General features: G+C 55.9%; 2 protein-coding genes and 12 non-coding genes across 14 annotated transcripts; 6 read left to right on the top strand and 8 right to left on the bottom strand.

Annotated features, from left to right (window-relative positions):
• The first annotated feature begins 561 nt into the window (after window positions 1–561).
• TRNAA-CGC (transfer RNA alanine (anticodon CGC)) lies at window positions 562–633 on the top strand. The gene has a single exon. It is a non-coding gene; the product is annotated as a tRNA-Ala (tRNA).
• A 397-nt stretch (window positions 634–1,030) lies between these two features.
• Window positions 1,031–1,112, bottom strand: TRNAS-UGA (transfer RNA serine (anticodon UGA)). The gene has a single exon. It is a non-coding gene; the product is annotated as a tRNA-Ser (tRNA).
• Window positions 1,113–1,391: 279 nt separating this feature from the next.
• Window positions 1,392–1,463, bottom strand: TRNAA-UGC (transfer RNA alanine (anticodon UGC)). The gene has a single exon. It is a non-coding gene; the product is annotated as a tRNA-Ala (tRNA).
• Window positions 1,464–2,067: 604 nt separating this feature from the next.
• On the top strand, window positions 2,068–2,139 carry TRNAP-AGG (transfer RNA proline (anticodon AGG)). Its single transcript has one exon. It is a non-coding gene; the product is annotated as a tRNA-Pro (tRNA).
• A 776-nt stretch (window positions 2,140–2,915) lies between these two features.
• On the bottom strand, window positions 2,916–2,987 carry TRNAA-UGC (transfer RNA alanine (anticodon UGC)). The gene has a single exon. It is a non-coding gene; the product is annotated as a tRNA-Ala (tRNA).
• Window positions 2,988–3,158: 171 nt separating this feature from the next.
• On the bottom strand, window positions 3,159–3,230 carry TRNAP-CGG (transfer RNA proline (anticodon CGG)). The gene has a single exon. It is a non-coding gene; the product is annotated as a tRNA-Pro (tRNA).
• A 5,013-nt stretch (window positions 3,231–8,243) lies between these two features.
• On the bottom strand, window positions 8,244–8,793 carry LOC134175711 (beta-keratin-related protein-like). Its single transcript, XM_062641945.1, has one exon. It carries the CDS (start codon window positions 8,791–8,793, stop codon window positions 8,494–8,496), a length of 300 nt encoding a protein of 99 aa, XP_062497929.1. The 3' UTR covers window positions 8,244–8,493.
• A 5,841-nt stretch (window positions 8,794–14,634) lies between these two features.
• Window positions 14,635–14,706, bottom strand: TRNAA-UGC (transfer RNA alanine (anticodon UGC)). The gene has a single exon. It is a non-coding gene; the product is annotated as a tRNA-Ala (tRNA).
• A 169-nt stretch (window positions 14,707–14,875) lies between these two features.
• TRNAP-AGG (transfer RNA proline (anticodon AGG)) lies at window positions 14,876–14,947 on the bottom strand. Its single transcript has one exon. It is a non-coding gene; the product is annotated as a tRNA-Pro (tRNA).
• A 1,053-nt stretch (window positions 14,948–16,000) lies between these two features.
• Window positions 16,001–16,072, bottom strand: TRNAP-AGG (transfer RNA proline (anticodon AGG)). Its single transcript has one exon. It is a non-coding gene; the product is annotated as a tRNA-Pro (tRNA).
• A 1,048-nt stretch (window positions 16,073–17,120) lies between these two features.
• FTCD (formimidoyltransferase cyclodeaminase) lies at window positions 17,121–24,261 on the top strand. The gene is made up of 12 exons (XM_062603501.1): window positions 17,121–17,173; window positions 19,045–19,171; window positions 20,197–20,388; window positions 20,472–20,609; window positions 20,911–21,042; window positions 21,669–21,730; window positions 22,057–22,189; window positions 22,309–22,470; window positions 23,056–23,099; window positions 23,171–23,309; window positions 23,853–23,948; window positions 24,133–24,261. The coding sequence occupies exons 1-12, from the start codon at window positions 17,121–17,123 to the stop codon at window positions 24,217–24,219; spliced, it is 1,365 nt and encodes a 454-aa protein (XP_062459485.1). The 3' UTR covers window positions 24,220–24,261.
• Window positions 17,394–17,465, top strand: TRNAP-UGG (transfer RNA proline (anticodon UGG)). The gene has a single exon. It is a non-coding gene; the product is annotated as a tRNA-Pro (tRNA).
• Window positions 17,863–17,934, top strand: TRNAA-UGC (transfer RNA alanine (anticodon UGC)). The gene has a single exon. It is a non-coding gene; the product is annotated as a tRNA-Ala (tRNA).
• On the top strand, window positions 18,558–18,639 carry TRNAS-CGA (transfer RNA serine (anticodon CGA)). Its single transcript has one exon. It is a non-coding gene; the product is annotated as a tRNA-Ser (tRNA).
• Window positions 24,262–25,184: the final 923 nt, after the last annotated feature.

Raw genomic sequence — 25,184 nt, 5'->3', positions numbered from 1 at the left:
CTACAAGAGGTGCTAGAGCATGTCCAGAGAAGGGCAATGGAGCTGGTGCAGGGCCTGGAGCACAAGTGTGATGGGGAATGGCTGAGGGACCTTGGGGGGTTTAGTCTGGAGAAGGATCGGGGGGGAACTTTTCGCTCCCTACAACTGCCTGACAGGAGGATGGAGCCAGGAGGGGCTGGGCTCTGCTGCTAAGGAACAAGGGATGGGACAAGAGGAAACGGCCTCAAGCTGCACCAGGAGAGGTTTAGATGGAGCTGAGGAACAATTCCTTCCCCAAAGGGTGCTCAGGCATTGGAACAGGCTGCCCAGGGCAGCGCTGGAGTCACCGTCCCTGCAAGTGTTCACACACCGTGGAGACGAGGCCTCAGTGCCATGGGTTAGTGGTGGCCTTGGCAGTGCTGGGGAGCAGTTGGACTGGATGAGCTTAAAGGGCTTTTCCAGCCTGGTTGATTTTGTGATTCCATGATTCCGTGGCTGTGACTGCCTCAACTCCAAGAGCTACAGGTCCATGAGGTGCAGGGTGGGCAGCAGGACTCTCAGGTGCAGAAAGCCCCCAGGCAAGGGGATGTAGCTCAGTGGAAGAGCGCTTGCTTCGCATGTAAGAGGTCCTGGGTTCAATCCCCAGCATCTCCATTCTTTTGCCTTCTCCACAGGACAGGGATAACAGACTCCACTCCCACCTCCGGAAGGCATCCCCTGTGCCTGCACCCCAGCCTCTGGGTAGAGCTGCCCAGCAGGGACATGGTGTCAGCAAGTCCCTGTTTTGCCTTCTCCACTGGCTCCAGAGCCCTTTCCCCACCCAGGAGGTGACATCCGGAGCCGTGCTCTGTCTCTTTGTGACCCCCATTCCTCATGGGCTGTGCCCAGCGGTGGGTGCCCAAAAGTAAGGCTCCAAGAGGGAGATGAACCCAGAGCCCACCAGTGCCCAGTGCAGGTGAAAGACTCTTCCGTCCACTGTGCTCCAGCCATCATCTCCCATGGGATGGGGGGGTCACGGCCCCCAACCTCATCCGGCTGTTGTAAAAGCTATCGCTGTGAGCAGGATTCGAACCTGCGCAGGGAAACCCTATTGGATTTCAAGTCCAACGCCTTCACCCCTCGGCCATCACAGCCTGTGACAGCCCAGCAGTTGGCCAGGGACACCCCAACATTGCCCTGGGATTGGTCTCTGGGGTGAAAACTTACCCCCAGGCTGGCATGGGACCATCTGCACGGTCCCATTGCCCATTAGCAGCCCCAGTGCTGTGGCTGGGAAAAGGGAACATCCAGGGGGATTTATTGATAGTTGGGAAAAAATCCAGGTACAGCAGAGCCTTTGCACGGGAAGGCACCAAGGGGAAGCATCCCTCAGTGATGACTGGGAGATAACAGGTTTGAGAGGCAAAAGGAGATGGAGATGCTGGGGGTTGAACCCAGGGCCTCTTACATGCAAAGCAAGCGCTCTCCCGCTGAGCTACATCCCCTCTGCAGGGGCAGCTCTGCCCACCTGCACAAGTCCCCTCACCCCCCACCGCTGCCCCACTGACACCGCTCCCCCTGCTAGGTGGTGTAGGCTAAAATCATATGTTTAAGCTAACAATAGCGTGTGTGGCTCTCAACTAACACAGTGAAATGCAGCAAACTGTTCTAACTTGCTAACACGCAGGGAGTAAGGAATGTCCGGCTCACGGGAGAAGGAACATCCCGGGACTGATAACAGCTAAGCAGGCAGTAAGCCTTCAAGATAACAGAAGCAAGGACATACCAACTGCTTAACTCAGTACTAGGACCTTGCGCAAGCACTGAGGTCATTCAGTAAACACAGGGAGGAAGGCTATTGGGGACCACCAGAGACCCCCACTCAGCAAGAAAGCGAATGTGTAATTAGGATGCAGATGTTATAAATAGTTCCAGGAAATCCCACGAATATGTAAGTCATTTCCTGGAAAATCCTGGCACAGACCCCATCCCCTCTCTGCTGCTGGGGCTGGGGCAGGCCCCATCCCCAAACACCATCCGGGGGTGCCCGGGGTCCCTGGGCACAGAACCCCCCCACAGGGAGGGGGTGCCCGTGCAGCTGCGCACCCCGGCTCGTTGGTCTAGGGGTATGATTCTCGCTTAGGGTGCGAGAGGTCCCGGGTTCAACTCCCGGACGAGCCCTGCTTTTTGGTACCCCCTGCCTGGCACAGCCCATGAGGGGTGGGGCATGGGAGAGGTGACATCCCGGTGGGCAGCTGTACCTGTGCGTGAGGCAGGTAACTGTGAAAGGAAGCAGGTATGAGGATGCCAGGAGCAAGGAGGAGAAAAACTGGGGAGGGGAGGAAGGTCAGCTTAAGGTCCTTTCTGACCCGAACCACTCTATGATTCCCATGCAGAAAGAAAGGGCCTGGTTTTTACTGGAATTTTTCAGGGAAGAAACACTGGAGATGCTAATGGTTGAACCCAGGGTCTCTTCGCATTAAAAGCAAGTGGTCTCCTGCTGAGCTACATCCCCCTTCCCCCCTCCCCCCCGCCCAGAGGGATGCCCAGGCAGGCTATAACGTCCCCAGTACCACAGTGATAGCATCCAAGGTTACTAAACCCAGTGTCATCTGAAAAAGAAACCTCTGGCCACACCGCGGGGCCAGGTTGGCCAGGGCTGAACATCCTCCACTGGGAGAGCAGGAGGGATGCAGTCCCCAAAGCAGGGGCTGTCCCAGAAGGACAGCTTGTCTGGGAGCTGAAGCTCTTCCACCCCTGAATGAGAATCATACCCCTAGACTGAGCTGAGAACCTCTTCTGCACCCCCTGCCCCTGTGTCCCCACATTACTGGGGTGCAGCTGAGGCTGTGGTGTTCCCCTTGCACACCCAGGCCAGCCCAGGGCTTTTCCAGGGTGCCTGGGGAGCTCTACCACCCCTGTGTAACAGGAAAGGTGTTGTGAGAGGCAAAAGGAGGTGGAGATGCTGGGGGTTGAACCCAGGGCCTCTTACATGCAAAGCAAACGCTCTCCCGCTGAGCTACATCCCCCTGCATCAACAGCCCCTCGCTGCTGACTCTTGGGGGTCCATACTGCCCACAGGGATATACCCAGCCATAACTTGGGACCAAAGCCACTGTGCTTTAGCACTGCTGCACTTACCTGTACCCTTGTCATGTCACAGCCACCGGCACCAAAGGGAAGGTGCATGCCCAAAAGCAGGGCTCGTCCGGGAGTTGAACCCGGGACCTCTCGCACCCGAAGCGAGAATCATACCCCTAGACCAACGAGCCAGGGTGGACTGGGGTGACAGGCCCTTGGCCCCTGTGCTCTACACTGGGACCAAGTTGATGGTCCCTGGGTGCCTTCATCTCCCATCACCACCTCTTGGAGACCGATTCCAAGTGAAATGGGGGTCCCTGTCCACACACAGGTACTGTAGCACAGCCCACACACAGCAAGTTCAGCAGTGCTAATAGCATTGCAGGCTGTGCCCGAGCCAGGGTTACCTGTCTGGGGTAAATCCAAACCTCGTGAGCTGACCCAGGGGAGCCGGGAGGGTGGATTTGCCACCGGCAGCACAGGCAAGCCTTGTTCCTCAGCCCTGCTCTGCAAAGCAGAGGAGGAGCAGGCACCCCAGGGATTTCCAGTCATGGCTCCTTCAGTCCTACACATCCAGTGCTAGCAACACACACCTTACTCTGCTCACCCTTCTCTATGGGAGACGTGCAGACACCTAATCCTCAGCAAATGTGAATTAGCAGTGCGAGAACTGAGCATCTCTTGTGTCTGAAACACTCAGGACCTGCCCCAGCACTGTGTGCTTGCAACCCAGAGCACGCAGCGTGAGCAGCAGGTCAGGGAGGAGATTCCCCCCCTCTGCTGTGCTCTGAGGAGACCCAGGTCTGGGATTCTATGATGACCTTTTAAGCCACGGGGATTTGGTGTCCTCTTCCGTTGCACTCATCGCTGTCCATCCCCGAGCACTGCTCACCCTGGTGGGAGCAGATCACAGAAGAAGGGGATGTAGGACAGCAGGGAACAGTGGCAATGATCTGGGCTTAGGGTGAGGCTCAGTGACTCACACATGTGGCTGGCCTGTTATTTTCCTGGTTTACGGGATTTCCAGCCCTGGGGAAGAACTGATGGAGCCATTGCCTGTCTGGCTCCCCAGGCTGGTGCAGGGCCCTTGTGTAGCAGGGATGGTGCTTTGAAAAGAGGGGTGAGCCTGCGGGTGCTTGGGGTCGGGTATCCTATTATCCCAGCCAGCCAGCCACTTTCTCTGCTCTTCCTAAAACCTAAGAGCAAGTGTCCGGTATGCTTTGGTGCGAAATGGTGTTGGAAACTCTGGTGGGCAAGGAAGGAGGATCCGATTGGGAAACAAGCCCCACCTCAGTCCGCCCTGCCTGCAGGCTCCCTGTCTCTCCACCCAGCTGGCTCCAGGATGCTTGTCCCCAAGTGCTCTGGCCACAGGTCCTTCCCCAGTGAGGAGGATGATGGGTGCTGCCTGTTGAGGCCTGCTTGCCTTCCTGGTATTGCCTTCAGCTTGGCACTTGGGAGCTGGGGTGGGAGATGCCTTTTGCAACCCAGCAAAAGCACAGGCAGTAGTTCTGGCTCTTCATCCTGCCCCACTGCTATGAGTCACTGGGATTTCTGCCTTCCCATCTGGATGTGCAGAGAGGCCACAGACTGATGTGCCACGATCTTGTTATCCCAGCAATTACACAGCCACCACCAATCCCTCTATTGCTATCACCAGCCCCGTGCTGCCTGGGGTTTCCATTGCTGATGGTGCCACTTACTTGCTGTTCACACCAGTCTTCCCTTTCCCATGACAGCTCCATACTGTGCTGGTTCAACTCACACCATGACTTCATCCCTCCACCTGCCTCATCCACACCCACTGCCATGCGAGATACTCACTGGCTGATGCTGTTGGGTTCCCCAAGTACAGAGAAACCTCAGTGAGCTCATTTGCCACCTGAGCTGGTGGAAGTGGGGATGTTCCCTTGGTTACATGCACCCCAAACAGAACATTGACACCCCTAACACTGTGACATCAATAAGGAGCTATCCCACCACCTTCCCAGCATGTTTTGACTGCTCCCTGCTGAGCTGGTGTACCTCACCATAGTGCATGCACTGTAGTGTCTGCTGCTGCAGTTGTCTTCACCAAAGCAAAGGAAGACAGAAAATGCAGGGAAAGAGGGGTCTCCAGGAAACAATAACTGCTGCCAGAGGAGGATGCTGGGTGACAGCATGGAGAAGGTTTCCTGCAAGGACATAATCAGGTGAGGGAGGATGGGAGGTGAGCAGAACACAAGACCCAACAGATTCATGCATGGCGTCTGGGCTGTGCTCCAGGATCTTCTGACAAATGCTTCTGTTGCTGCTGCTCTTTTTGAAATCCATAAGTAAGTGATGCTGGGACCAGGACCCAGCTATTTCCCTCCATGTGCATCCTTCCACCCACTAAGCATTGTTTTTCATCTCATGAAAGATGTAGTTCCCTCTTGGTCTGTAGTTCACTGTTTCTCACCAGGGCCTTTGGTAGGAACCTGTATTTTAGGGCCTGATCAGCAAGTCTGTGGGGTCCTGCCCTGGGCAAGCACTGGCTTGGGGGGATATGTGGTACAGTGAATTCAGGACGGCTCCCAGCTGGGAGCCACAACACCCATGGGAGACAGGGTGCCAGATCCCTTAGGATAGGGAGCACTGGAGGGCACTGAGGTCCTCACTTGCCTGTCTGCAGAAAGGCATCACAATTTTCAAGTCAAATCAAGGGCTAGCAAACAAAACAAAACAAAACAAAATCATGTAGTAATAGAACCATGGAATGGTTCAGGTTGGAAGGGACCTTAAAGCTCATCCAGTTCCACAGGGAGGGACACCTTCCACTGGAACAGGTTGCTCCAAGCCCCTGTGTCCAACCTGGCCTTGAACACTGCCAGGGATGGGGCAGCCACAGCTTCTCTGGGCACCCTGTGCCAGTGCCTCAGCAAGAACACCTGCAACACCTCACCAGTGAAGTCATTCAGTGAAAAGCCACATAAAAATGCCATTGCTCGTTCCCCCTGCTCCATCCTGGACCCTCCTATGATGGAAGAACGTTACATGAGCCCTGGATGGCTACATCTTTCTAACACAGCTTTTGCTGGGAATCCAACCCTTTTCCTCATTGTAGTGTTCAGGAGAATTTTGCATTCTGTAGGTAATTCCTGGAGCTTGGATAAGAAATAAACTGATAAAACATCCCTAGGAGAGGTCTGCGGAGCCACAGCTCTCCTCTCCTGGTGCTCAAGGTGCTGGGCAATTGCCACATGAATTTTCCCCAAATTAGGATCACCTCTGTGAAGATCTCCTGAGCAATAAAACCAGTTGAGCTTGGGCAAAGGCTTTTGAAGACCAATATGCTTTCAGGCTCAGCCTCATTATAAGCACTCATATGCTCTATGCAAATTGTCAGACTACCAAAATGCAGGACTCTTATTCCTCCTTCCATCAGCTGAATAGGTTCTACTTGGTACATGGCATCTTAAAAAGAGGCTTTACTCAGTGCCTGACATCTTCCAGAGACACCTGCACCCCCTCCTTGTAAAGCAATTACTCTTCAATTCACCAATGTGTCCAATTAAAGTCTTGGGTCCCAGTCTTTGGAAAGAGCTCACTGTGCTGGGGCTGGGGCTGGGGCTAGGGCTAGGGATGGGCTTACCCTTGTTGTCTTCTAACTGGCCAGCATGGGACCTGCAGGTGTCTCTACACAGCAACAGAGCAAAGCTCTGAGTGCTGGTCCAGTTGTTGCTGTTGCCTCTGTACCTGTAGCACACAGGGAAATCAGTTTCTTCTTCATGTCCTCATTATTATGTTTATATATCTTCCCTGATCGCACCACCACAGGTGTGAGCGTCCACCACGCTTGGTGTCTCAGAAATGTCAGAAAGACTCAAGCTGCACCAGGGCAGGTTTAGATGGAGCTGAGGAACAATTCCTTCCCCACAGGGTGCTCAGGCACTGGAACAGGCTGCCCAGGGCAGTGCTGGAGTCACCGTCCCTGCAAGTGTTCACACACCGTGGAGGCAAGGTCTCAGTGCCATGGGTTAGTGGCGGCCTTGGCAGTGGTGGGGAACGGTTGGACTGGAGGAGCTTAAAGGAGTTTCCCAACCTGGTTGATTCTGTGATTCCATGACACCTCTGATCAACCAGTGCTCAGTCACAGCAAATTGGGCTTCTAAGTGTCTGTGTATATTTGGAAACCTGGGTGTACATAGAGGAAACCTGGGTAACCCTGCACCGCATTCCACATCACAGGCACCCCTCTTTCCCTGATGGGGCTGGGGATGCTGCTGTGAACATGGGCTGCAGGACAACGTGTGCTCCCTGAGCCAGGATAGGAACATGGGGATATTCAGCTCACAGATAAGGCTTACTCCAGGCAAAGGCTGGAGTCACAGCTGTACGCATGTATGTCTAGTCATGCAATCAGCAGCACAGAACAAAACGTTTCTGTTGTTTCATTAAGAGTTACAGACAGATGGAGATACACCACATGCCTCACTGCCACCTGAGTTGAGTCAGCACATACTATTTGTATAAGGCCTCTTTTGCCTTATAAAGAGCAAGAATGAAGAGCCTAAACCTTGAGGTCTGGTTTTGCCCCAGTATATCTTAGTAATATTTTATTCTTCACCGTCACCCATAAAACGCTATGTGAGTTGGGCACAGGATAGCTATCCAAAGAAGCCCACTTCTACCTTTTTTCCCTGACCCCACATCCATCCTCAGCATACCCCCAAAACTGCTGCAAAACACAGGGTAAAATGCTAAACCTCCATGTTCCCACCTCCTTGAGGGAACAGGCAAAAAGTGTGCTCCTGCAGGAAGAACTCCCTAAGCAGATGCTTGCTATGGGGCAGCAGGAGAGTTTTCCAGGCTGGGAAAGTTATCTTCGAGCTGGTCACAGCAAATCACACACTTATGTCAACACAGTGAGGAGCTGAGCAGCAGAAACCGTCATTTCAGTCCAAAACCAAAAGGAATCCCCACCCCCAGCAACAAGTTGTCTCCAGTCCAGAGGCACAAGGAACACCAGAAGACTCAGTCTATGATGCAGCATGACTTTAATGAGATAGGAGAATAAATCAGTGCATAGTATGAGAAGTGCATTTCCAGTGCTTGGTAAAGAAATGGATAAACCCCACTCCGGGACAAGCTGATCCCTACAAGGCTGTTCCTCTGCCCCACTGCCCACTTCCCCCTACAGCCTGCTATAAGCATTTTTGCCCAGCCAGCAGCAAATGCTGTGTAGCCCCACAGGGTGTGACACCTACATGGAAATATAAAGCAAGGCTTAGTGAGAGAAAGGTATACATAGGCACGGTGACAAGCTCACATGGATCCCTTCCTCCTGGTGGGGGTCTGCAGCTCCCCCCCTCCCATCTGGGAAACCCACGGGCCTTTTCTTAGTCCTCTTCCCCGGTCTTGGTCCTGTTATTCGTTTGTCCTTCCTGATGCAGAGGTTCTGCTGGCATCAGCAGGAGGTGACCGTCACAGAGACCCCTATATCCCGCTGCTGCCTAGGCACAGCAGTCCTGCCTTCCCCAGCCCGCGGGGACCACCGGAGCCCACGGGGATCCCGCAGCACCGCAGGTAGTTCCCAACAGCGGCCGATGCCGTGGATCCCACCGTCGTGTTCTGCGGGTAAGAGCTGAGGATGGGCCCGGGCAGGGTGACCACGACAGTGGGGGGCTGGATGACGGTGGTGGAGTCCCCACAGCGGCGGAAGCAGGGCTGATTGCAGCTGGTGGCCAGTGGCCGGGGACCGCAGGAGGAGGGCAGGCACAGGTCGTAGCAGGACATTGCTCGGCAAGGACGTCTACCTGAAAGCCAGAGCCAGGTGGTAAATGCAAGGCAGAGGCTGGTCCGTCCCTGCTGAGCCCTTATTCAGTGGCTCCCATAATAAGAAGTGTGGGAAAGCAAGCTAAGGGATGAGCTTGGATGGTTTAGAAACCCCAAAGGAAGGCTTTCCAAATGGGCTTCCTCCTTTCCTCATCCCATAACTCACTTGGGAAAATGCAAGGAGTTTGGTTTGAGTAGCACATCTGGGGAAGCACCAGATGCTGAGAGCAGACCCAGCCCTGCACAATGTCTCCCTTCAAGCCAACAACAAAGCCCTCAGCAAGCAAAACGCTTCCTGAGACAAAAAAAAACAACTTAAACCAACATAACATGAGCAAGCTGGATTTAACATGAGCTGAGTTATCCCATCCCAAAACCTAAGGGACCTCTGATGCCCTTCCATAATCAGTGACGCACTGATCCCTGCAACCCGGGCATATTCTTCTTTCGGCTGAAAGGCTTCAGCAAGGCAAACCACGCAGGACGGACCTGCCTCCGTGGTTACAAGCCCCCTTACACTCCTCGCTTTGTAGCAGAAATGAAACCCTTCCCCAGCATCCTCCTCCTCCACAGGGCGGAGGGAGGGAGGCAGGTAACCAACCTGGGACTCGGGTGGAGGACTGAGCACAAGGCATCCGTGAAAGAAACAGCTCAGCTGGGAAGGAGACGGAGCCCGTCTCGCTCTCGACTTACCCAGGTGACGGCAGCAGCGGCGACTGGGAATGGGTGGTGGGGCTCGAGGCACCGTGTGGGGTTTTATAGGGTGCCCCGGCCCCGGGGGTGCGGGTGCGTACCTTCTACCTGAAACTCCCCAGCAACCGGCACTTTTCTCCTCGGAAAGCTCCCCCGGCTGGTTAAACAGTTCCCCCTTTCATCTGCCGCATTTTGCTTCCACTTCATACTGAGTAAGATTGAAATGATTTGGGCTACAGGCATTAATTACCTCACTTCCTAAGGCCAGAGTACATCTGATGCCATCAGGCAAGAGAGTGTTGCAGCAGAATTTAGGGCACATCCAGCTCATCTCTCCCCACCTTCCTCTGAGCACAAGCAATTCAGCTCCTTGGTGCACCTGAGGTGAGCTTGGGGATGTAGGTTGACTATAAGGAGCATGTATTTGTGGGTAAATCTACCACAGACACAGTCCTGAGCTAGCCTGGCTGGAGCCAGGTGTTATGCTTCTGGATCCACTGAGAGGATTTTGCCTGTTTCTGTTATTATTCCTTACACTTGTGCTATGGGTTCTGTTTGGAAGGGATATTAGATTTCAAACCCATAGGCACCTGGAGGTGGCACACATCAAATCTGACTAGTTTTGCACGCTGAACTGATTTCTGAGCCCAAGAGCCTTTCCAACTGCTCTTTGGGTGCGCTAACAGTGGCGAGCCCGAAGTTCTCAGCCCTGCTTCCTTGGGATGCAGTGATGTTGTTTAATTAGAGGCTGTGGCGTGACACTGGGTCGCCCTGCAGAATGCCTGTTAGATGCTAAGCAGTTGGGGAGTCGCACAAATCCCGACCTGCACTTAAATGTGAATCACCATCAAGTTGAGGAGAGGGAGTCGCTGATGTGGTCCCGAGCAGGGGAATGAGCCGTCAGGCTCTAGGGGCAAGGAAAGGTTGAAGAAGGCTTCTCATTTCAAGCCAGCAGAGCCTAAATGAAGGCACAAACATCTCCTGCCCTGGAATTAACCATGTCAACAGCAGGGTACATGTACTATGCATGTGTGGAGCCGAGGGTTGTTAGCATCACTGTTAAAGATGTGCCCTGTAGGGGTCTGGGGGTCATTTTAGTTTCTAGGATGAGCTGGCCTTGCAGAGCCTTGGTGACAGTGCTGAATTGTCCCTAGTGGCTCCTCTCTGCCCTGCCTGCCGAGGCAAAAAAGCCTTTCAGAGGCATTTTCAGCATCATTCTGGAAGGGGAAAGAGGAAATCAGCTTTTCTGATGTGCAGTGGGGGCTACGTGCTTCAGAAGGAATCAGCCTTGCAGCCTGCTTGGAATAAGGCTGTGGGTTCATCACAGCCTCCTAAATGGTGATTCTGTGAGTAGGAAAAGGTGAGTATTCTAAGCTTTACCCTGCTGCTTTTTGCCACCACTTTTGAATGATGAAATGATGCCACAGATTTGTGTCATGAATTAGATTAAAACAAAATAAATCTGTAAGGGAAAGAGCTCTTCCTGGAAACACAGATACTGGGGAAAAAGGCAAAGAGTGGTTTTTTTCCAACCCCTATTTGTTTCAGGGAATGAGCACTTTCTGCTTGAGACATGGCTCTCTCTGGAGGAGCCACAGCACCAAGAAAATGTCAGCAAACCAAACACATCAGACCCAGCTTCTTAACTGCGAGGAGGAGTGACCATCTCAGCCCTGGTTCTTCCTGCAGAAAAGGGCACAAGGAGAAACACGGCCCAGGACCAACACTTGCTGTGCTTCCCTTCCCATCACCAGCCCCAGCAGCACTTTGCAGCTCCAGTTTTACCACTCTGCGTTTTGATTTCCACCAACCCAAGGGCCAGATGTCTCTCAGACTGGCTGGAGGGTGGAAGCTTACCCCTGCCCCAAATGTCTCCTGAAAGCCAAAGGCACATTTTGCAACAGCAACAGGCCCATTGCATCCCATCGCCAAGGAACTACTTCATCCAGTGCACTTCCCTTAGGGCTACAGCCGACATCCCAGGGACCATTCCCATACGGTTGATGGGCAAAGTGGGACATGCTGGTGCCAGGAGCATCCTGGTGCAGACAGACTCATGCTGCATCCATGGAGCATCCTTGGCCACCTGTGCCCTTTCTGAGGCACCTGAGAGTGCTGTGTGGAACCTGGGCAGTGGAGCCCAGCCAGTGCTCTGGGCATCCCTGGGGCTGCAGGTGATCCAGTTCCATGCCTCTCACATGTCCCCTATAATTGCCAGGTCCCTGGGTGAGCTGATGCTCCCCAGCGTCACTGAGGCTGGCACCTTCCCCCCCAGGAGGCCACATCACTGCACACCAGAGCAAGGGCACACATATACTGGGGCAGACACAACCCAAGGGAATCCCAATGGAGTCAGCTTGTCTCCTTTCCCTGCAAGTCCCCAGGTTCCATCCTGCAACACCAGCACCACCAACTTAGGGGGAGCCTGCACTGACAGCTTCCCATCTCACCATCTCCAGCTGTATGTTGGTGTTTCCCCAAGGCTGTAACCCCCCCCCCCCCCCCCCCCGCCGTGCACCAAACCCCATGCCTTTTCCACAGGAAATCTGCTTGCAGCCCTGTTTCTGGCTCCGGAGGAGCTGACAAAGGGAAGCAGCTCCCAGCTCAATCCCAGCAGCACTTCCTCAAGGCATGGGAAGGAAACATGTCCCCAGGGAAGGTCAAAAGGCCAGCGTACAGCTTGCAGTGTGGGCTACTAAGCCTGAGCATCTTTGCCTTTGCCTCCAAGACATGGCATTGCTTGGCTACATCCTCATCTGTGGAAAGGGGTGGGAGCAGGGAAGGAACCAGCAATGCTGGCACAACAGGTTTAACTAGCCACATGGAAGCACAGGCAGCTCTGTGAAAGGCAAGGCTACCCTCTCCTCAAGACCTCTGGATTTCAGCCGTTAAAGCCTCACAGCATGTGGGGTTTTACCTCTTTTATCTGCATCTTGCAGTAGTTCATCCTCTCCTCTCTCCAGAACCTCCACTGCGAGCACTGCATACCCAGGAGGGAGCTCCCACCCATAGCAGCTATGCTGTGTGCTAGTGATGGTGGGGGCTGGAGCAGCTCTGCTCTGGAACTAGGCTGAGAGAGCTGGGCTGGTTCAGCCGAGAGAAGGTTCCTTCAGGGGAGACCTCAGAGCAGCTCCAGTGCCTAAAGGAGCTGCAGGAAACCTGGAGGGGGGCTTTGGACAAGGGCCTGTAGGGCCAGGACAAGGGGAATGGCTTTAACCTGCCAGAACAGGGGAAGTTGAGATGAGCTCTTAGGCAGAAGCTCTTCCCTGTGAGGGTGCTGAGGTGCTGGCACAGGGTGCCCAGAGAAGCTGTGGCTGCCCCATCCCTGGCAGTGTTCAAGGCCAGGTTGGACACAGGGGCTTGGAGCAACCTGCTCTAGTGGAAGGTGTCCCTGCCTGTGGCAGGGGTTAGAGCTGGATGAGCTTTAAGGTCTCTTCCAACCCAAACCAGGCTGTGGTTCTATCACCTCCCTCCTGCCTCTCCCTGTTTTGCTCAGCCATGTTAAATACACATCTGCCTCTGCACTGTTGCTCCCACTTGCCGAACCTGCTCCAGTTTGCTCAGGGACCTGCGTTGTCCTTCAGTGCAAGGTGCCTGGCACCACGCTCCCATGCCTGTCCCCTTGGCTCCCCGAGCCCACGGGCCAGCCTGTTACACCTCCTCCAAGAGGCAAAGCACTGAACCATGGTAAGCAGCAGGCTTGGGGGTCCCAAGAAGGTGGGATTCAAACCCACACATGCGGAGCACAGTAGATTAGCAGTGCATCACTTCCACCATTCAGCCACCTCATCTCCTCCTTCAGACCCTTTCTTAGGGAACCTTTTCCCCTTTTCTGACCAAAGGCTGCAGACTGTGGCTGGTTCTTCAGAGCAGAGCAGAGCCCTGGCAACACATCTGACTGGACCTCCCCACGCTCCCTTCTGTCCCTGTGTTCAGAGGATGGCAAAGGGAGAGGTGACATTTATTTTTGCCATAAAAGTGTGTACCCCAGGCTGTCCCAGGTCTCCATCAGCCCCACACCTCCACTCACCCCCCCCCCCCCAAACCTGTGTCCAGAGGGTTTTCTTGCATGATTCAGCAGTTGTGCAAATGAATGGGGAAGATGCTGGATGTCCAGCCACCACAGGGGGTGCCTCTTTGTGTACCAAATCCCCTGGGTTTGGAGATGGTTTTGGGTCATCTCTTCACTGTGAGCTCCTTCCCCACAGAGTGGGGTTGTCCGGCACAGAGCTGCAGGGGTCACCACTGCGAAGACCCAAAGCAATGCCCCCAGGTTGGGGCAGGGAGGAAAAGAAGCCCCTGGGCCAGGCACCACTGCGAGTTGAATCCAGGATCTCCTGTTTACTAGACAGGCACTTTAACCAGCTGAGTCATGGTGCCCACATGGCCCACACCATGGGGTGCCCCACTCCTGTGGGGTACACATCACCCCCTGACCCAAACCTCAGCTCCCAAACCCTTCCCTCTGCTGGGAGGACCCCCAGTGCTGACACAGGGAATCCAATGCATCCCCTACCAGCACCAGCTGGGTTTTGGGGTCCCAGCCTCTGCAGGGACTTGTTGTCCCCCTCCCTTTTCCCATGAGTGCCCAAAGCCATCCCAATCTCCGTGCAGCCTCAGGGCTCAGGCAGTCCCAAAGACTCCATTGTTTTGAGATGCATGAAACACAGCAAGGGAAGAGTGGCCTAGAATAGGTCCTCAGTGCAGTGGATGCTGGGGCATCCATGCTCACCTAGCTCCATCTCTCTGGCCTGCCCCCCGAACTGGGTAGAGGACATGGGAAGGGGACAGAGACCTCCTCAGCCATTGCCACCCAGCAGGAAAGCTGAAAAGCCAAGGATGAAACCTGGCCCACAGCACCCTCCAGCCATGCCAGCTCACAAATGGGACCCTCCAATGGGGAGTGCCCCAACCCCAGCATCTGCAGCTACTCTGTGCTCTCCTTTATAGGTGCATGGCAGGATAGGGGCAGGGTCCGTGTGGAGGGTCTCCGCTGTGCTGCAGATGCACATCCCAATTTGCTGTTTTCAGGGGTATGAGTGTCTCTTAGAGGGGGAGACTCCCAGGGTTCAATGAGCCCTTGTATTGGTCACACACTGCAAAAGGAGGTGGAGATGCTGGGGGTTGAACCCAGGGCCTCTTACATGCAAAGCAAGCGCTCTCCCGCTGAGCTACATCCCCTCTGCAGGGGCAGCTCTGCCCACCTGCACAAGTCCCCTCACCCCCCACCGCTGCCCCACTGACACTGCTCCCCCTGCTCTGCCCCAGCGCTCTCCCCACAAAAACACACCCTCATGCCCTGGTGATGCCAAGGTCCCCACACCAATGGGGAAGATGGTGCCCAAAAGCAGGGCTCGTCCGGGAGTTGAACCCGGGACCTCTCGCACCCTAAGCGAGAATCATACCCCTAGACCAACGAGCCGGGGTGTACAGCTGCATGGGCACCCCCTCCCTGTGCCGGCATGGGGGTGCTGGGGGGTCGCTGTGCCCAGGGACCCCAGGGCCCCCCGGATGCTCTTTGGATCCAGGAGCAGAGTGGGAATGGGGTCTGTGCCAGTATTCATCCCAGAGATTTTCCTGCTTCCCTGGTCAAAAAGATGCCCAGGAGGATCATGGGGTGTCTGGGGATTGTGCCAATGGGGACAGACACCAAGTGGCAGTGGAGCCATGGAGGGGGGCTGGAGAACCCAGTGCAGACTTGGGGTATGGTTACACCTTCAGGTGCAAGAGGAATGTGGGTCCAACTCCCAGTCCTTCCATGGGCAAAGCCTGCCCTGCTTTTGCCTGGGGCACACAGAGCTCATTTGGGATGTTACCCAGTCCATGCCTATCCCTCATGGGCTGATGCCAGGCAGTGAGTGCCCAAAAGCAGGGCTCACCCAGGAGTTGAATTTGGGACCTCTCACACCCTAAGCGAGAATCATACCCCTAGACCAACAAACCGGGGTGCTGCACTCCATTGCACCCCAGCCTCTGTGACCCACACACCTTTGGGATTTTGGGGTGTGCATTGTAGGAGCAGGGAGGTCCCTCTGCCTGTGGCTGCTCCATGGCCATGGGGCATCAGCGCCCAGCATCTCCCACACCATTCAACCCCAGAGTTTGTCCTCCTCTTCAGACATATAGAGGTTGAAATGCCCAGTGATTTGCAGCATCTCCAAACCGTATTCCTCCATGCGGCATCCCTCAAAACCAATGTGCCCCTGTGACCTGGCTCCTTGTCAGTCCCTGAAAATTCCTTGCTGCTTCCTTCTACTCACCAGAGCTGCTGAGTGTGGGGTTTGGAGCTTTGGAGGCTCTGGGTGACCGCGGGTGCCCCTTGGCTGACAAGGGGCCTGGGAGAGTGGGGTGGTCTGAGGCAGAGAGGGGACATATTTTTCTGGATGCAGCCCCCAGCAGAGCAGCCCACCGGGGATATGACCCCGTCTGTGCCCTGTCCCCATAGGGTGTGCCAGGCAGTGGGTACCCAAAATCAGGGCTCGTCCGGGATTTGAACCCGGGACCTCTCGCACCCTAAGCGAGAATCATACCCCTAGACCAACGAGCCAAGGTGCTCAGCTGCACGGGCAGCCCCTCCACCGTGTCGGCACCGGGGTGCTGGGGCCGGGGCCCCAGGGGTAAAAGACCTCAGTATATGAGTTGTTAAATGCCTCATGTTGGGTAACCAGGACTCCCATTTCCTTCAGTTTTTCCCTAGTCTTCTTTTTATCACTAATATACCTATGGAAGCAAAAAGAGTGAAATTTTACGTTAAAATAATTATATAGAGCAACAGAAATGACTATATTTAAAAGTTTTCGAATCAATAGTAGACTTCTGTATATTAAAAGAATGTTGTAACTTTGCTGTGGTAGCCTCAACAGTAGAAACTAACATAACAACGAGAAGGACACAGGGTATCTGGCCTAAGACCTTGTAGTTTAGAACAAGGAAGCTTTGTCTAACCGTGCGTCTTGATAATACAGATGTTCATAATCTTGTATTGCTTACAAGGAAACTTTGTCTAGAAATAGAAACCATGTATCTTAAGCAGCAGAAAATTTAATCTCTGCAATATTGGTAGCTTTGTGAAATCATTGCAACATAAAAGGACAAGCCAAGCGAGGAACTGAGAATGCTGACATCCACATAATGGTTGGGGCCTGTCCAAAGAACAGAGAGGTGAAAAGAATAAGGGGAGGAAGACTCCTTACTTCATCGGACGACCACCAGAGGGGGCTGCACAAGCGTAGAAGAGGCTGATGTCGTAATGGACTAATGAAGTAATCCTTGATGCATATGTATTAGTCAATGAAGTAATCTGTGCTGAATATGTATTAGTTACGAAATTTTTAGTGTATAAATTGCGAACGCGATGTGACGGGGTCGAAGCCAGATTTGGGCGCGTGCAATAAGGCACGTCATATAACCATTCCGGTGGTCATGTGTCAGTTCTTACGCTAACATACTGGCCCCACAAGCGCCCTGCGGAAGGGACACGAGGCCCACTGCTTTTGGCTACCCACTGCCAGGCACAGCCCATGAGGGACGGGACATGGAGCGGGTGATACCCCCGGTGGGCAGCTCTGCTTGGGCCTGCGGGGCATGGTGCAGGCATGGCGGTGGCAATGCAGCTCGGCGGCAGCAGCTCTGTGCCCAGCGTGGCACAGTGAGAGCAGCCCTGGAGATGGCAGAGTGGGAGATGCTGGGCACTGACATGCCAGAGCCACCTCCAGCTGCTGGTCCATGGAGCAGCCAGAGCCGCAGGGACCTCCCTGCTCCCACATCGTGCCAAAGGAAAAGCACTGCCCCACCGCACCCCAAACTCGCAAAAGTGGGTGGGTCACAGAAGCTGGGGTGCAATGGGGTGCGATGGGGTGCAGCACCCCGGCTCGTTGGTCTAGGGGTATGATTCTCGCTTTGGGTGCGAGAGGTCCCGGGTTCAACTCCCGGACGAGCCCTGCTTTTGGGTACCCACCCCACACCTTGGTGCGAGGACCTTGGCATTAAGCAGGGCAGGTTAACCCAGTGTGCAATGGCAGCGGTGCCCAGCACAGCAGCGTCGCTGCCCAGCACTGGGGTGTTGGTGCGTGGTCGTGGTGTGGGCAGGTCCCCGTGCTGGGGCTGGAGCCCAAGTAGGCGGCAGAAGGCGGTGCGGGGCTGCGGGCAGGAGACAGACGGAGCCCGGGGTGGGAAAGGGCCTTTGGAGCGGCCCCGGGCAGCGCAGAGCAGACGGGAGCTGCCCTGAGGTGCGTTTTTGTGGGTAGGGCGCTGGGGCAGAGCAGGGGGAGCGGTGTCAGTGGGGCAGCGGTGGGGGGTGAGGGCACCTGTGCAGGTGGGCAGAGCTGCCCCTGCAGAGGGGATGTAGCTCAGCGGGAGAGCGCTTGCTTTGCATGTAAGAGGCCCTGGGTTCAACTCCCAGCATCTCCATCTCCTTTTGCCTGCCCAGACCCCCTTGGCTGTTAGAGCCCCGCACACTTCATACCCCAAAGAGCCCTGGGGCTGCTTCCCGGCCCCAGCAGCCCATGAAGAACTGCGCCCGGGTCTTTTCCTGCACTGCCTGGGTGCTGCAGGGTGCAGGGGCACCTCGTGTCTCTTCCGCAGGGTGCTTGTGGGGTCAGTGTTGGTGTTGGCAGGAGCTGCCCAGCTGGGGAGGCCTCATCTCCTGTCCAGCTGTGCCGGGCAGCATCGGCCCGGCTGTGCCCAAAAGCAGGGCTCGTCCGGGAGTTGATCCTGGGACCTCTCGCACCCTAAACGAGAATCATACCCCTAGACCAACGAGCCGGGGTGCGCAGCTGCACGGGCACCCCCTCCCTGTGCCGGTACCCGGGTGCTAGGGGGTCGCTGTGCCCAGGGACCCCGGGGTCCCCCAGATGCTGTTTGGGGACGGGCCCTGTCCCAGCCCCAGCAGCAGAGCGGGGACGGGGTCTGAGCCGGGATGCACCGGACACCCCGGAGCCTTCCCCATTTCCCAGGACACCGGGGTGCCTGGAGGGAGCAGGGGATGCCCGGTGGATGGGGCTGGTGCCCCCCCCGGGGTGCCCAGGGCTGGGGCTGTGATGGCCGAGGGGTGAAGGCGTTGGACTCGAAATCCAATAGGGTTTCCCTGCGCAGGTTCGAATCCTGCTCACAGCGACAGATTTTATCTGCTGCCCTTGTGCCCACACAGGGGGGGCTGTGGAGCATCTGTCCCTAATCACATCACCATGCAGTACTGGTGGTCCTCTTGCTGTGTGCTTTGGCCAGGACCCTGCTGCCCCATCCAATAGCTACAGCTTAACGCTCAGTACAGCAGATGTTTTCCATCATGTGGTATGACCTTCTCATAGCAATTAGTAAGTGCTTGTTGGTAATTAGTGGTCTAGGCTGGTGCTGGTGAGCACTCATTACCCTTGAGCCTGGAGCTGCTCCAGTCACAGAGCAGTGACCACATTGTTTATACAAGACCCTTTTCTGGCCACAGGTCAATGCAGTTAATGAGAAACCCTGGCTTGGTGAAGAGACAACTGGTTGGGTGCTGGGAACCCTTTTATTCCACAGTGGGACAATCTGGACAGACAAGCCCACAGGACACAAGAAGCTGAGCCAGGGGCCACAGGCAGACCCTGGTACCATGGCCAAGCTGGTGGAGTGTGTCCCCAACTTCTCAGAGGGGAATAACAAAGAGGTGAGTGAGCACACAGAAGGGCTGTGGGGTGGGTGATGTTGGGGTGCTGATGGCTGAAGATACCTAAAGGCAGCCAGCCCCTACTCCCTTTTGATATCTGGGTGAGAACTGGGGGCTCAGACCTCCCCCTCCTCACTGCCTGCAGGTTGCTGTAGCACTAGGGTTTGGGGTGGTCTGCCTTCAAGAAGTATTGCTTGCGGTTATTGTCCCAAAACACAAAGTGTGGGTTAATGGACTTTGTGCTGGCCATTGGCCCTGGGCTGAACTTTGTCCCTGCTGAGGGCAGCGAATTCAGCAACCACCAGATATCAGTAAAACCACTTCTTCCCCCAGGGAACAGGCTTTGCAGACCAAAATCTGTTTTGAAGCTGGCAGGGGATGGCATCCTCAGGAACAGCAATTTGTGATGATGTCTCTGACATGCAGTAGCAGCCGGGTGTCTCTCTCCCACCTTAGAATCCCAGACTGGGTTTGTGTTGGAAGAGACCTTAAAGCTTATCTAGTTCCAACTCCCTGCCATGGGCATGGACACCTTCCACTAGAGCAGGTTGCTCCAAGCCCCTGTGTCCAACCTGGCCTTGAACACTGCCAGGGATGGGGCAGCCACAGCTTCTCTGGGCACCCTGTGCCAGCGCCTCAGCACCCTCACAGGGAATATTTAATCTGAATCTTTCAAATTAAAGCCCCCTTGTCCTGTCACTCCTTGCCCTTGTCAAAAGCCCCTTTCCAGATTTCTTGTTGGTCTCCAACAAGTTTGTTGGAAGCTGCTTTAAACTGTGGTGGGTTTGGGGCTTCCTGGGAGCCAGGGGTGTCTCAACCCCCCTGGGTGAGAATGTCATGATGGTGCCTTTGGATCCTGCATCCTCTGCAGTGCAGGGCTGCATTCCCACTGATCATAGATGGGGTCATCCCCAGCTACCTGTGCCCATGTCTTAAGGCAGCGCTTGGCAGTGGAGCTGGGGGTGCCTGGTGAGTGGGGTCCCACCACTGCACACTTCCAGCTATGGACAAACTGCACATGATTGACCAAATGGGGTTTGCTTCCAAATGGTCCAAACTGGACCCTGCTAGATGATGACCAACCCTTACCTGGCTGTGCTCACCCCCAGCTTTCTCTTGCAGTTTACCTCTATGCAGGGGCAGCACAGGAGGAGAGCAGGAAAGCTCTGCCCACCATTGCCCTCAACATCCGTGAGCAGGGGCGCGGCACTGACCAGGTACCCCCGTGCCATCAGCGCACTGGGAGCAGTTTGCCCCTGGTCCTCCCGGGCCATGCCTTGACCATGGAAGTTCTTGGCAGCCTGGGCGCTTGAAGAAGGTGCAGGGCATCGGCTGGTATCTGGAGGAGGAGAATGTAGCCCAGGTTTCAACGAACCTGCTGGACTTTGAGACCACACCGCTCCATGCCATCTATGAGGAGGTGTGCCAAGATGCCAAGGTGGGTCAGCGCACCGTGATTGTTTCAAAAGGGGCTTTGCAGAGGATGTCTCCCTCCAGGCTTTTCTCCCCATGCCAAAGTCAGGCTCTGCTTTACCTCACACTTGGCTCAGCCAAGCTGGGCAGAGCACTGAATGGCATGAAACCCACACGAGCTCAGCGCCTTGCCTCAGCTCCTCCACTGAGGGCTTTTCCATGAGCTCTTCAGGTCCCGGGAAGGGATGAGGACCAGAAGGCTGGGGTGATGGTGGTGGCAGAGCAGGTAACTCTCGGGACAGTCGCGTTTCTGATGTCCGCCACAGGCACTGAATCTCCCCGTGGTGGGGTCCCAGCTGGTGGGGCTTGTCCCCAAGAAGGCCTTGCTGGACGCAGCCGAGTTTTACATGAAGAAGGAAAACCTCTTCATCCTAGAGGAGGAGCAGAAGATCAGGATGGTAATGTGGCTCTTCCTGGTACCCAGACAAGGGTGGGATCATGACAAGAACTCATGCCCAGCCTCCCAAAGTGGCCCTGAGCAGAGATTTGCGACCACGGCAGCCTCCAGGGTTGCCTACAGGGACCCCTTGTCTACAGGGATGGTTCTTGGCAAGCTGTAAGGGCACAGTGAGGGGGATAAGAGGATGCTGAGATACTCTAGGGAGCAGAGAGCCTATCCTGTGAGGACAGTGTGTGGGCAGCAGCTCCCCATCTTGCCTGCATGGAGGCCAGGAGGGGAAGAAGACCCCCAGAGAGCTCAGGGACAGTGTGTGGCATTACAGGAAGCTGCCCCAGGACCAGCATAAGCTGGGAATGAACAGGCAGGCTCTGCTTTTCAGCTGCAGGAGGGAGGGACTTTTCCACCCTATGGGGAAGGTGCTAGATAAGAGCAAGCTAATGATTTACTGGTGCTGCTCCCTGTTGTTTGCAGCCATCTGGACTGGACTGGGCTGGGCTGGGCTGGGCTGGTGCTGCCTGGGGTGATGGCCCCAGTAACTCTGTCTAGGGCGGGATCACCCATAGTTAATCAAGAACAGCGAATGAGGATGCAAGGGGACTGACATGGCAGTGCTGTTCCTTGCAGGTGGTCAGCCGGCTGGGCCTTGACTCCCTGGCTCCGTTTCACCCCCGGGAGCGCATCATCGAGTAGGGATCCCCATCCTGCTTCTCATCACGGTGCCCATCCCTACCTGGATAGAGGGGATCCTGCTGCCTATGTCTTCCCTTCAGCTTACTTTGGGAGAGGCGCCTGCACTCAGCTTCCCTGAGCATCTCTGAGGGGCGCTGTGCAGGCGCGGGGTGGTCCTTGCTCCCCAACGCTGATGGTTGTGGACGTGTCAAGGGGGGGACTCCAGGTGTCTCTGGCGAGGCAGCAGGAGCAGGTTTCAAGAGGGTGGATAAAAACCTGTTGGAGAAGGGACCGGGTGGTGGTTGTGGTGGGGGCTCTGACCCGCAGGCCTGCTGTGCTGCAGGTACCTGGTGCAGGCAGGAGAGGCTGGTGATGGAGGGCTGGCGGCCAAGCCGCTGGGTGCCTTTGTGCGAGCGGTTGGTGGGAGATCAGCAGCACCGGGAGGAGGCTCTGTGTCTGCAGCCGCGGGTGCCCTGGTGCGTGCCCCACGCTGGGATGGGGTCCCCTGGCTGTGCCGAGCCCTCAAGGGGAGGTGACACGACTGTAGTGGCGGATGATGTGTCCTGATGGAGGATTTAACTCCATGCCCTCACAGGGAGCAGCGCTGGCATGCATGGGGGGGCTGATGAGCTATGGGAAGAGGCAGTTTGAGGCGCTGGACCCCATCATGAGGAAGTTGATCCCCACCTTCCACCAGGCCATGGATGAGCTGCTGGTGATGGTGGACGCTGACTCCCGCGCCTTCAGCAGCTACATGGTAAGGTCGGCAGCAGGTATCATGTGGGAAGTGGAGGGGGACCAGTACTGCTGCTCCCTGGTGCCCTTAGGAAAGGGGCTGTGACCTTGGCCCAAGACAGGGCCAGGGGAAAGGGCATAGAAGAATACAATGGTTTGGGTTGGAAAGGACCTTAAGGTTAACTAGTTCCAACCCCCTGCCATGGGCAGGGACACCTCACACTAAACCATGTCAGCCAAGGCTCTGTCCAGCCTGGCCTTGAACACCGCCAGGGATGGAGCATTCACAGCTTCTCTGGGCACCCTGTGCCAGCGCCTCAGCACTCTCACAGTAAAGAACTTCTGCCTTATCTCCAACCTGAACTTGCCCTGTTTCAGTTTGAACCCATCACCCCTTGTGCTATCACTACAGTCCCTGATGAAGAGTCCCTCCCCAGCATCCCTGTAGGCCCCCTTCAGATACTGGAAGCTGCTCTGAGGTCTCTATGCATCACCTACAGGAGGTTTACAAGAGCATGGGAGCTCCTGGGTCTGCCCTGGCCCCCAGCGCGGGGCACGCAAGGGTCTGAGAGTGAATGGCAGCAAACCTGCTTTTCTTTGCCTGCAGGAGGCTGTGAAGCTGCCCAGAAGCACCCCTGAGGAGCAGGAGAGGTGAGCAGTGCTGGTGGGGACAGGCAGCCGGGGGGAGCACGGCCACGCAGTGCTCATGTCCCCCTTGTCAGGCGCACGGCTGCCATGCAGGAGGGGCTGAAGACAGCCGTGAGGGTGCCCTGTGCCCTGGCAGAGAAGGTGAGCAGGCTCTGGCCTGCTCTGAAGGAGCTGGCCCATCACTGCAACCTGGCCTGCAGGTCCGACATCCAGGTACAGCCCTGTGCTCACCTGCTGCCCTGGCTGGGGCTTTGGAGGCTGCTGGGCTCCCTGCTTTTCCCTGCACGGGCTCCCATTGTGGCCTGACCTCCAGGGTGCATCTCTCCATCCAGGCTTCCCTAACAGCCCAGTGGTTCTCACCCACTAACTTTATGGCAGCTTGCAACCCTTGTTACAAGAGTTGACATCTACAATCCCTTGCCTAAGTTTTCCAACCTCTGTGGCAATGCCGTGAATCGTAGAATCATGGAATGGTTTGGGTTGGAAGGGACCTCAAAGCTCATCCGGTTCCAATTTCCTGCTGCAGGCAGGGACACCTTCCACTAGAGCAGGTTGCTCCAAGCCCCTGTGTCCAACCTGGCCTTGAACACTGCCAGGGATGGGGCGTTCCAGGCAGTGGAATGGTTCCCACTGCTGAAAAGAGCATATTGGAAAGTGTGGGGTGGGAGTCCTGCAGCAAACACATCTGCCCTGCTGCAGGACCATGTGGTGGGACTCTGATCCAGCGGGAGAGCTCCTCGCAAGCCTCTTTCCTAGGTGGGAGCCAAAATGCTGGAAGCAGCTGTGTTCGGAGCTTACTTCAATGTCATGATCAACCTCAAAGACATAACAGATGAGGAGTTCAGGCTTGCAGTGAGCCGGGGCCATGGTGGTGGGGATGAGGTGGGGCAGAGGTGGAGAGGAAGCCCCTGGGAGTCCTCATGCCTGGGTACCCGCTCCCTTTGCCCCCAGCGGAATGCATGGGGTGGATGGGGGTTGGCTGTTTTGTCCTGTTGGACACGGTGGTGAATGGTGGGCCTTCTTCCTCACCATGCAGATGTCACAGAAGGTCTCTGGGCTCCTGGAGGAGGCAAAGCAAGGCTCGGCGCTCGTGCTGGTGCTGCTGGAGAAGCGGGTGGCCTGAGAGGAGCTCTGCAGTGGCAAATACAGCTGGGAAACATGATTATCTCTGCCTGGGCTCTTTCAGTATCTACTTTGGGAGAGCTACTCTGCCCAGGCACATCCCAACGTCCTGCCCCCTGCTCACCTTGACCTGGCCAAGGGTGACTTTTTGCTGCCTGGGGCTCAGATCCCAGTCTCCATTCCCCTATGCCTGGCCACAAGGAGCCAATTAGGCTGGCAGCGCCTGTGGTCAGGGATCCCAAAGGAGCGGGATGGCAGAGACCCCATGGTGCTGCCCCCAGAGAGATCCTGAAGTGTGACCAGCTCCTGACCTCGCACGCCCCAGTGTGCTTCTGTGCCCACAGGGCTGGGACAGGACCTGGCGTAGTCTCTGGTGGTGCATGCCCAGCCCAGCCCAGCCCATTGCATTGTTCACTGCTCTGGGAAGGGAGCATTGTCAAACGCGGGGCAGTATCGGGGTGTTAGCAGGGAGATGGGGAGGGGATGAAAAGAGCTCTGGCCCCTTCTCATAGACACCCAAGAGAAAGACCTGAGCACTGGAGCATCCAGCCCTGCCTCTTGTCTCTGTTACCTGAGTCTGATGGCAGGTATCAGCTCCTCGACTTGCACACCATGGCAGCACCCCGAGCAGTGTCACAGCGGGTCGATAGCTGGACCCTGAGCCTCACTGTCCCACAACACTGCCTGCAGGACGGTGACCCCCTTCCTGGGCCAGACCCTGACCCAAACCCCAGTGTCCGTGCTGGGAGCACTGAGCCTGACCCCATCATGGAACCACAGAATGGTTTGGGTTGGAAAGGACCTCAAGATCATCCAGTTCCAACCCCTGCCACGGGCAGGGACACCTTCCACTAGAGCAGGGTGCTCCAAGCCCCTGTGTCCAACCTGGCCTAGAACACTGCCAGGGATGGGGCAGCCACAGCTTCTCTGGGCACCTTGTGCCAGCGCCTCAGCACCCTCACAGGG

This window comes from Pezoporus occidentalis, unplaced genomic scaffold, assembly GCF_034315485.1.
Source record: "Pezoporus occidentalis ecotype Australia unplaced genomic scaffold, CSIRO_AGI_Poc_V1 ctg118, whole genome shotgun sequence".
In the NCBI taxonomy this organism is placed as follows: Eukaryota; Metazoa; Chordata; class Aves; order Psittaciformes; family Psittacidae; genus Pezoporus; species Pezoporus occidentalis.
Note: the sequence above shows the minus strand (reverse complement) of the source record. Positions and strands in the feature narration are given on the sequence as shown.

Bases quoted from the DNA above. Each gene is read 5' to 3' on its own strand.
- LOC134175711 (XM_062641945.1), bottom strand. From the start codon at position 8,793: ATGTCCTGCTACGACCTGTGCCTGCCCTCCTCCTGCGGTCCCCGGCCA.
- FTCD (XM_062603501.1), top strand. From the start codon at position 17,121: ATGGCGGTGGCAATGCAGCTCGGCGGCAGCAGCTCTGTGCCCAGCGTG. The intron at 22,190-22,308 runs GTGCGTGCCCCA...ATGCCCTCACAG, and splicing joins CTGCAGCCGCGGGTGCCCTG to GGAGCAGCGCTGGCATGCAT. The intron at 23,949-24,132 runs GTGAGCCGGGGC...CTCACCATGCAG, and splicing joins ATGAGGAGTTCAGGCTTGCA to ATGTCACAGAAGGTCTCTGG.